Source organism: Oryx dammah, unplaced genomic scaffold (assembly GCF_014754425.2).
Source record: "Oryx dammah isolate SB20612 unplaced genomic scaffold, SCBI_Odam_1.1 HiC_scaffold_8, whole genome shotgun sequence".
Classification (NCBI taxonomy): Eukaryota; Metazoa; Chordata; class Mammalia; order Artiodactyla; family Bovidae; genus Oryx; species Oryx dammah.
The window spans coordinates 20,340,253-20,351,070 of NW_024070192.1; the positions used below are offsets into that span (position 1 = coordinate 20,340,253).

The 10,818-nt window shown below is 48.0% G+C and overlaps 1 protein-coding gene across 3 annotated transcripts in view; it reads left to right on the plus strand.

Annotated features, from left to right (window-relative positions):
- Positions 1–8,452, plus strand: part of ACLY (ATP citrate lyase) — a 42,496-nt gene extending 34,044 nt beyond the window's left edge. For all 3 annotated transcript variants that reach the window (XM_040245233.1, XM_040245235.1, XM_040245236.1), the window contains 9 exons: positions 137–264; positions 839–932; positions 2,802–2,956; positions 4,242–4,392; positions 4,588–4,731; positions 6,276–6,389; positions 6,743–6,825; positions 7,084–7,160; positions 7,654–8,452. In XM_040245233.1, the coding sequence (XP_040101167.1) occupies positions 137–264; positions 839–932; positions 2,802–2,956; positions 4,242–4,392; positions 4,588–4,731; positions 6,276–6,389; positions 6,743–6,825; positions 7,084–7,160; positions 7,654–7,748 (1,041 nt within the window). In that variant the 3' untranslated portion in view covers positions 7,749–8,452. The remainder of the gene's footprint in view (positions 1–136; positions 265–838; positions 933–2,801; positions 2,957–4,241; positions 4,393–4,587; positions 4,732–6,275; positions 6,390–6,742; positions 6,826–7,083; positions 7,161–7,653) is intronic.
- Positions 8,453–10,818: the final 2,366 nt, after the last annotated feature.

A 10,818-nucleotide genomic window follows, 5' to 3' on the forward strand; every position in this document is an offset into this window, starting at 1 on the left:
TGGTGCCAGAAAGGTGGGGGACCGCTGACATAGAGCACTGAATGGGGTCTGGCCTGTAATCAGTGCCAACATCCTCAGGGGCCTTCTCTCTCTTAGGGGATTGACTGGCCTGCTAAAGCCGTTCTTTGCATTCCAGGTCCAGTTCGGCCACGCTGGAGCTTGTGCCAATCAGGCTTCCGAAACTGCAGTTGCCAAGAACCAGGCCTTGAAGGAGGCCGGAGTGTTTGTGCCCCGGAGCTTCGATGAGCTTGGAGAAATCATCCAGTAAGTGGACCTGGGGAGGGTGGCACCTCCCTGCCCCTTTCCCAGTCCCTCGCCAGGGCAGCAGCCTTGCCTAAATACAGGTGTCCGATATGCCTGGTCTGTCTCAGGCGTCTAAGGCAGCTCTTCAGATGGTCCAGAATCTTTCCTTTTTGGCTTTCTTTTTTTCTAACTTGTTTCTAAAAGCAGCAGTTACAGGCTGTTCAGACTAGGCTTAAAACATTCAGTTTCTGAGCCTACCTACTTGGTGGGCCATGAATGAGAGACAAGTGTAGGAACATTCATCCATCACATGAGCTGTTGTCTCTTCCTGTTCCTCTCCTCTGGCCTTCCTTGGCCTCCAGACTCAGCCTTCTCTAAGGTCCCGTTCAGAGGTCGTGGGGCCGGTCTTGGCTAGAACCTGTTTTCATTTAGTTCTTGGGAATCCACCTGGTAAGGGTAAGCTGCTGACAAGGGGGCATGCGGGGCTGGGAATCTCTGGGGTTAGATGGAGGAGCATTTGAGAGATGCCCTAGAAGAGCCCAGAAGAATGAAATCCACGTGGATGTCTCTTCTCCTCCGTTTTCCTGCCTCCCAGGTCTGTGTACGAGGATCTCGTGGCCAGAGGAGTCATTGTACCTGCTCAGGAGGTTCCGCCCCCCACGGTACCCATGGACTACTCTTGGGCCCGGGTAGGTGTCCCGCGTTGTCCCTAACCGTGTGTGGGGCTGAGGTATGCTGGAGCTTGTGAGGTGGCCCCTTCTGACCAGCCAGAGAAACAGATGCAGGGCCCAGGAGGGGGCAAGGGCAGCGTGTACCTCCCACAGTGGTGTGGCCTAACCTGGAAACGGGCTGGGGACAGGCAATGTCCTCTAGAGCCATCTGCACCTGCTAAGAGATTTCAGGCTACTTGTCTAAGGCAGGGACATAGATATAGAGCAAATTCTCTTATCTACAAGATCTCCTAGAAATCCATTTTTAAAAGACCAATAACCCATTAGAACAACGGGTAGGAGCTGTTCTTTAAACATGAAGAGTTGCTCAGCTTCACTCCTTATAAAAGAAACCAAAGTAGAAACTGCGATACCAGTTATCTCCTACAGGTCAGCCTGTAGGACCAAAAAAGACCAAAAAAAAAAAAATTTTCTCTGATATGTTGTTTGTTTGGGTGTGAAGAGGGTGGAGGGGCTTCCCTGTGGCTCAGCGGTAAAGAGTCCGCCAACAATGCTGGAGTCACAGGCGACATGGGTTCAACCTTCGAGTCAGGAAGACCCCCTGGAGGAGGGCACGGCAACCCACTCCAGTATTCTTTGCCTGGAGAGTCCCATGGACAGAGGAGCCTGGCGGGCTACTGTCCATAGGGTTGCAAAGAGCTGGGCATAACTGAAGCGACTTGGCACGCACGATGAGGCTGGTACGTTGATTTGTTGGTGGTGGGAGTAGCGTTGGCGTGACCTCTCTGAAAGGCACGTGGATAACATCAATTCAGTATAACGGCGCTCATACCGTATGACCCAGCAGTTCCCTGTCTGGAAAGCTCCCTGAAGGAAATGCTTGCATGTACACATATGTTCAAGACTATTTTTTGAGCTGATGGTCATTGGTGGAGGAATGGCCGACGTGGGTTGTCATGAGGGGATACTCGACGGCAGTTAAACGGAATGAACTCGATCCAGATATAATGTGTAGCACTAGATTCATTGAGTAAATAGTGCATTGTAGAACAGCGTTTCTATTGTAAGTATGACAAACGCAGGCATGCAAAATGATGTCTGTTCTCCATGTGTCCATGTGTGTACATAAAATCAGAGAAAGGTCGGTCCAGAAAAATGTTCACCAAACTAACAGACATGAAATCAGAAAACCAGGGTGGGTGGGGTGGAGAGCAAAGGCAACATGACTTCATCTGTTCTAGTGTCGATTTCTTCAAAGGAGAGTGTATTCCTGTTGCTTCCATAATTAAAATATAATTAGAGGCATTTCTTAAGTTCAGAAGGGATAACTAAAGAAATGGGCTTAGACAATTAGCTGGCACTGCCCGCCTTGTACCCCAACTCTGAAAATGGAAGATTCAGGACCTCAGTGCTCTCTCTGTGGAAAAGGGCATGTTGAGGGGATTCTCCTACCTCCCCAGCCACGCGCCTCATTACATTTTGCTGGGGGACTAGCAGCTATGTGTAGAGTATTTAAAAATTGTCCCTTTGGAGTCATTCTTCCATTTCTTAGCCAGGTGACCTGGGGCTGGTTACTCTGTTGTGAGGTTAAAAGGAACTCCTGGATGCCAACAGCTAAGTGCCCTGCCTGAGTCCACAAACATTCAGTAAAGACAAGAAACAGGCCAGGCTGAGCGGGTGCGGTGGAGTGATTGCTCCTACTTTCTTGCCCCAAGTGATCTAATCAAAGGGCTTTGCGATTCCTTCTCGGGAGGACTTTGAGAGTTGTTGCTTGGCCACCAGTATTTAAGACCTGGGACACTGGTTCTGGGCACAGATAGTGAGGACGTTCTGGGAGAACCTCTGGTCACCATAGCCCTGCTTGTCTCTGCCCCCATCTCTGCTCAGGAGTTGGGCTTGATCCGCAAACCTGCCTCGTTCATGACCAGCATCTGTGACGAGCGAGGACAGGAGCTTATCTACGCGGGCATGCCCATCACCGAGGTCTTCAAGGAGGAGATGGGCATTGGCGGGGTCCTCGGCCTCCTCTGGTTCCAGAAAAGGTGAGGCATGGAGGGCAGAAGAGGGTAGGGCCTTGTGATTCAGCGTTCATTTTCCTCCCCTGCCAAGGGAGTGGGAGTGGGCAGCTTTGGGGAACATGTCCAGGGCCAAGCTTTCTGGCCACAGATCAGTGGAAAGGTCAGAGGAAAGAGATACAGGTTCCTAAGTCCTCCAAGGATGTAAAGGCCAGCCTGAACCAAGAGAAGTAGAAGGCGGTGACCTCATCAAGGATCTTGGCTCAAGGATCTTTCCCTTGGGAACTTTTAAAGAAATGGGCCAGAGTTGAATGCAGGCCTGTTGAGAGAAAGGTCAGGGTTAGCAGAGAAGGTCTGGATGCACCTAGTGGCTTAGAGTGCAGGCCTGGTGGAGTTGCTCAACAGGCAGAAGGTACCTTATAGTGTGTCCTCTGAATGTGTGTCTTATCAGCTTGCATGGGGGGAAAAATCGGTTTTCTCTGCAACTCCCAAGCTCAGCCCTCCCCTGGGACTGACAGCTGGGCAAGGAGGCTGAGAATTAGTCACAGAGCCCTGCCTTGGAGTGGTCCTGGGTAGAAAGCCAGGTGGAAATCTTGGTGTGTGTCCTGGTCTCACCTCCGAGAGATGGGTCTGGGTCCTGCCTTGAGCCCTTCCTGGGAAAAGTTCAAGGCTTGTAATACCTGACAGGTCTCACTGTATGTGCTCTTGCATCCCCACAGCTCCAGACTTCGGGGGTATTTTGTTTATTTTGTGGGTTTTTGTGTTTGTTTGTTTTTAGTGCTGCACACTTTGTGGTATCTTAATTTCCCAGTCTGGGATGGAACCTGCCCAAGCAGTGAAAGTGTGGAGTCCTAACCACTGGACCACCAGGGAACTCCCCAGACTTTGTTCTTAATCATCAGTGGGAGGTTGGTCACTGTGCACTGTGAAAGGGACCAGGGCCCTCACCTCCTCTCTGCCTGGCACGTGGAGAGTAGTAACTGCAAACACAGGTCACATCCTGTTGCAGCAGCTCAGCTGAAAAAAACTGCCCAAAGAAGAGGTTTCAAGCCCTGCTGGCTAAGCTCAATTTTAAAAGCAGTATTTGATATCAGCAACATCCAGAGCCACTCAGGGATCAAAGAGTTCTGCCTTGGAGTTGTAAGATAGTGTTAGACCTGGACTGGGGGCTTGTTGCCCTTCTAGAGTTTGAGTGACTTGTTCAAGGAGATGGGAAACAGGAGGACCGTGGCCTCGTCAGTGTATCTCCTGTTCAGCCCCTCACCTTTGTTCCAGTTCTCATGTCCCCTCCCCTGTCCTCGCCCTCCTCCAGGTTGCCCAAATACTCTTGCCAGTTCATTGAGATGTGCCTGATGGTGACAGCTGATCACGGGCCTGCCGTCTCTGGGGCTCATAACACCATCATCTGCGCTCGGGCCGGCAAGGACCTGGTCTCCAGCCTTACCTCGGGACTGCTCACCATCGTGAGTATTGTCATCCTAGGAGGTGAACAGCGGGGACTTTGGTTGGCATCATGCCACTTGGCTGCATTGCAGTCCTAAAGGGAGCCATGGAGTGTGAGACCCCATGCTGGGGGCTGTCGGGGGGAACCCTGGATCAGCCCGAGAAGCCGAAGGAGACTGACAGCTTGGGGTGACATGGGCTGGCTCCTCCCACAGGGCGACCGGTTTGGGGGTGCCCTGGATGCAGCAGCCAAGATGTTCAGCAAGGCCTTTGACAGCGGCATCATCCCCATGGAGTTCGTGAACAAGATGAAGAAGGAAGGAAAGCTTATCATGGGCATTGGTCACCGAGTGAAGTCGGTGAGTTGTCTTTCTCCTTCAGGCCCTGGGTCAGCGGGGTGCGGGGCACAGCCGGGCTCTCGGCTCCCAGCAGGCAAAGCTTTGCTGACAGATGCTGATGCTGAGCAGCTCTTTTTCCCATTATAAACGGGTTGCCCGTAAACAGTTTCTATCATGTTCAGCTGTGGTGTGAAAATGTGATGAACTGGGACCTTGGTAACTTTAGCTTCCCCAGGTGACTCTTACAGGAGAAAGGACTAAGGTCAGGGGTAAGGGGATAGACATATCAGTCACTAGATAATGCTGCGGACTGGGATAACAACTCCAAAAATCTCAGTGGCTCCTGGGGCCAAGTTATGTTTAGAAATCAAAGGGAATGAGAGAAGAAGTGGCAGCTGCTTGGGCCCCCACAGGGACAGTTCAGGGTCTAGGGCTCCACCGCTCCAGGAACCTCAGGGAGTTAGTCACTCTGCTGGCCTAAGTGGGGTGTATGACTCGGATTAATACAAGAGGATCCTGCATTCATCCCGGCATCCCCACGCTGGGCCAGTGCAGAGTAAGTCCAGAGGTGGCTGGATGGCAAAGACTGAGCCGGAGACAGTGGTTTCTGCTGAGGGACATCCCATCTGGGCCTCGCAGAACTTGGGCCACCACCCCCAGCTCCCAGGCAGATGGCACACGCACAGCACAGGGCACCTTGCCTAGCCAGCATCATGCCTGTGCTGCCATGCCCAGTCTTTGGATGCCTTCCTTCCTGGAGTCCATCCTGGCCTTTTGTGTCTTGGCCAAGGGAGGAGGTCACTGTGGTATTGGGACTTGACACCTAGTCCGTCTCACTCCCCTGCTGATGGGACCGCCTAGTATGGGTCTCTGAACCAAGAGTTCATCTACACTCATTGCAGGTCCAGAGGGTTTCTTGGAATTTCAGGGGTGCTTTGCTGCCCCACTGCCAACATGTGCTTACTTACTTAAAAACTAAGAACTTTGTAGAACTTGGTTACATCTTGACTAGGTTGCTGATGAGCAGTGTGGCTAGTGGCTAGAAACTCAGACTTCCCGCTGGAAGGTGCGTACTGCTTTTGGGGGTTTTTTTGTTTGTTGTTTGGTTTGGTTTTTGGCTGTGCTGCTCGGCCTGAGATTTTAGTTCCTCAACTGGGGATTGAACCTGGGCTCCCGGCAGTGAAAGCACAGAGTTCTAACCACTGGACCGCCAGGGAAGTCCTGTGCCCTGATGCTTGACCCTGTAGGATCCATGGCTAATTTATCCAATATCTCCACATCTCAGGTGGTTTTGAGGCTCAAATATGAGAGGACATCAGAAACCTTAAACCTCACAGCAGTGGATATGGCATGTACAGCTGTGTCTACCTGTGATACAAGCAAGGACACGTCCCCTTTTTTGGCCTGTGTCATTCGAGGTCTTAGTTCCTCCACCAGGGATCAAACCCATGTCCCTTGCAGTGGAAGTGTGGTGTCTTAACCACTGGACAACCAGGGAAGTTCCAGGAACATGTCTTTTAACAGCCGTGTCAGAGTGGTTCCTCTAACTTTGGATCACTTCCTAGATCAACAACCCAGACATGCGTGTGCAGATTCTCAAAGATTATGTCAGACAGCACTTCCCTGCCACCCCCCTGCTCGACTACGCGCTGGAAGTAGAGAAGATTACCACCTCTAAGGTAAAAGAAAATGTTCCTAATGCCCAGATCAGGGTTTTGGGTGAATTTCTTGAAGAAAATGACTGCCAAATCACAGTTTGATTGTGCGCTAAAATCGAACCCGGTTTTCTGAAAGATTTTTGTTTCTGTTGCTTAACTAAGTTGACACATACTCAGTGTCAATGAGAGTCCTCTGCTAGACCTTAGAAATCAGGACAGTCTCTCCTGTGAACTGGGATGTGTTGGTGGGAGGTTTTAAAATAGCAGTCAGGAATTCACAGTAGTAGTTTTAGTAGTAATAGTGGAGCGTCATGCAGAACAAAAATGAGTGATAATGACAAATGCGTTGAATTTTTTTTTTTTTGCCTTCCCAGAAACCAAACCTTATCCTGAATGTAGACGGTTTAATTGGAGTTGCATTTGTAGACATGCTTAGACACTGTGGGTCCTTCACTCGGTGAGCTTGCAGCTATTTTCTTCCTCCTAATGTTTATTGTTTTTTCTCGGTGATTCCTCCCAACTCCAAGAGCAATGCACGTTCATTAGAATTAAGAACTGCCTCTACACCTACCACCCAGAACACCCTACCCTCCCTTTACTAATTAGAGTCCAAAGAGAGCTAGCTTCTCATTCCTGGGCAGAAATTATAGTGTCTGTGGGGAAGAGGGCAGTCATGTGAGCCATTTGAAAACTATAAGTGAATTGTATGTTACAGGGAGGAAGCTGATGAATATATTGACATTGGAGCCCTCAACGGCATCTTTGTGCTGGGAAGGAGTATGGGCTTCATTGGTAAGTTAGTAGTAAGAGTCTGTTTGGTTTCGGTTTTTTGTTTGTTTTACCCCGTGGTTCAGGTATACAACTTACTTATGTGGCTAGTTTCTTTCTTTCTTAGGCTGTCCTGCACAGCTTGCAAGATCTTAGTTCCTCAAGCTGGGTCAAATCTCGGTCCTAACCACTGGACCACCAGGGAATTCCCCAGGCCAGTTTCTATCAGAGAGATGTCACATTGTCTTGATCATTGTTGCTAATTCTTCCTTTGTTTAACTTCCGCTTTATCTTTGTTCCTTTTTTCTTGGAAATGAGTTTGATTGCTAGCCTAGGAAAACAGAATGAAATCCAACAGTTCCTTTTACCAATGCAAACATCTACCTGTGGGATGGATCTAGATGTGCTTCCCCATTTTTTTGTGTATTAGTAAGATTTCCCTTCCTTATCTTCTCTCCCTCACCAAAATTCAACACTCACCAGCTCTTAACAAAAAGATGCGTTTGCTCTGTTTTAGGACACTATCTTGATCAGAAGAGGCTGAAGCAGGGGCTCTACCGTCACCCATGGGATGATATTTCATATGTTCTTCCGGAACACATGAGCATGTAACAGAGCCAGGAATCCTATTACAATAAAGTGATGATGAGAACTCTTACCCTTGGGAAATAGCCACAGACATCTGGCACTGGAGCTTGCTTAAAGGATGGGCCTGGAGTATAAACAGCCCCCAGTGTACAGACATTGAAGACCAACATCCACAGGCTAACACTGTTCAGTCTACACAAAGAAGCTTAATATTTTTTTTTTATAAGCATAGAAATAAGAACCCAGCCAATACTTGTGACATTTGCTCTGCTACCTGCTATATTTATTATATGGAAGCGTCTAAGCACTGTCAGGATAGTGTTTTTCCTCATTGGAGGGTGTTACAATGTTGCTTTCTTTTACTTTTTCCATTAGCTTAAAAAAAAAAAAAAAAGGTTTTCCCTTGAAGGAAGGGAATGATACTTTTAAGACCTCAAGATACTTTCCATTTAAAGGACCCCTACCCCTAATATCTTATTTTTTCCCTTTTCTTCCTCATATAACCTGAAGAGCATTGTATTAATCTGGTTTTTTTTTTTTTTTTAGGATCTTTTTGTATGTTGTGTGTTAGGAGTTTGGTATCTCCCTGAAATGTTCCCTGTTGCAGACCAGTGTCTGCTTGTGTCAGGGGAATCCTTAGCCAATGTTACAGAGTATGGGGAGTGGTCATTTAAAATGTAAACTTGTAACATACATATGTTTAAAATGGAAGCGCAAAGCAAAAAGCTGTGAAATGTCTTGTGTCTTATGTTCTCTGTATTTATGTACCTGACTTTTGTCTGTTATTGACTCTTCTCCAGCCAGTTTGCATCTGTAATCCACAAAGATTCCAGGCAGCTGCCACCTCAGTCTTTCCTCTGTATTATCATAGTTTGGTTTAAATAAACTCTATAGTAACACTGACTGCCATTGTTATGCCCAGTGTCTGAGTCCCCAAAACTGAGAGAATAAGACGTCTACAGCAATGCAAAAGCATGAAGGGGTTTATTGCTAGCTAGGGCTCAAGTCTCATCCAGCGCAGTGGAGTTTTGACGAGAGCCCCGAGTTTTGAATCACATCTACTTTTATACAGACAGTTTTTTGTTCCGGCAACAGCATAGCTGATTGATTAAACCGTATGCGCGTGCGGGACTTTTAACCTCGCATCTCTATCTGGATTGGCTCAAGTCTGGCGCGGGTGGGGGGCTACGGGGATTTTTTTTGATTGGTCGAGCTACGCTGCCTGTGGGAGTTTTTAGTGCCTCAGCCTTCCTAGAGACTAAACACCTCAGGCCTAGCCTGCCCTTTAGAGCCTGTCCTGGCTCCAGTTTGGTCCTATCATTTCCCCGTCTTTAGCTACATAGAGGAATCTTTCTCTTTATTTTGGGGCAGGGCCTGATACTGTTGCCTCAGTACTAGTACCTGGACTGTATTGATGTGCTCTTTAACAAATGTGATGTCTATTTAGGATACAGGGGCCAAGCGTGAGAATCAGTAGTAGCACTGGGAGGGCCCACCAGGGTGGAAATCAGCGTTGTTAACCATGGGGACTGTTGGAACCAGGACTCAAATCAATTTTGAGACCTTTTTTTTTTTTTTGATTTAGCCCTTTTTTTTATCTTGGCCAGGGACTCCCTGATTACCCCGAGTGATTTACATAAAAACGTGTTTTTTTTTTTTAACACAGCACATAGGCCCCCTGAGAGACTTCATACTCAAGATATTTTTTGGCAATTGGGGTGGAGGTCTCTTTTTTTTTGTAACTTTTTTTTGCTGTGCACCATCTCATGTCATCCATATATTTTCATCTGCATTCCTGTGAAATGTACTTACTAAGTTTTACTACATACAGTTTTAAAATGTTCATCCACGGACTTTGCTGATGGTACAGTAGATGGGTATCTGCCTGCCAGTGCTGTAGGAGACACAGGTTCAATCCCTGGTCTGGGAAGATTCCACATGCTGAGGAGCCACTAAAGCCCATGTCCTACAACTACTGAACCCACGCTCTAGAGCCTGAGCCTGAGTGCCTGGAGCCTGTGTTGCGCAACAAGAAGCCACTACAGTGAGAAGCCCACGCTGCAACCAGGGAAGGCCCAAGTGCAGCAACAAAGATAGCTTGCAATCAAAAATAAATAAGATATTAAAAAAAAAAAAGTTCATACATCTCTTAAAGAAGAATCAAGGGAATTCCCCTGGCAGTCCGGTGTTTGGGACTGCCCAATCTCACTGGCAGCAGCCCTGGGCTCCATCCCTGGTCTGGGAACTAAGATCCAGCATGCCACCAGGTGCAGACAGATAAATAGATTTAAAAAAGATACTACCTTCAAAACAAACCCCAGTATCTTCTGTGAAATTGTGCCTCCCATTTCTCAGTGAATGGAAACCAAAGGTTTACTTTGATACTCAAGCCAAACACCTGGAAGGCAGCCTTTCACTTCTCTGGTTGGCAAGTCCTGTAGATTTATCCTTTAAATAACTCTCTGATCTGTCCATATTGGGTCTGCTAACATAATGCCCTTTGTTCTAGTTTTGTCTCCCTTACAGCCCACTCTCCAAGCAGCCCACTGGAGGTATTTTTAAAGGTGCATCTGATTAAGCCATTCCCTTGCCTGAAGCCTCAAAGTGGCTTTTATTCATCATTTAAACAAGTATGTAGGGACCAGTAATTGTGGACCAAGCACTATGTAAAAACACCTGAAGGTTAAACGCCTCATTTAACCTTCACAGAGATCTGCCAAGTTAGTATCCCGTTTTTAAGAGAAAAATTGGTTCAAAGTAAGTTATTTGCTCACCCTCATCCACTTAGCTGGGGCTCAGTCTCAAGTCTTTTCTTTTTTCCATTTTTACTCCAAGGCCATTCTAAACCTTTAAATAAAAATCCAACGGTGCCACCCAAGACACTAATGGGTGAGGGTCTAAGGTGGTTTCTGTTGCACAAAACGACCACGAAGAACACGCTGCTCTCTAGGAGGAAGAAAGAGCCATCGTCCAAATGTGGATGGGAGGCCTCCGGGGAAGACCCCCATAACGGGAGCACAACAGTTGCCCCTTACCAGAGACGGACGCCGAAGGACAGGCGCGGCGGCGCGTGCGCAGACCCAGCGGCGCTGGC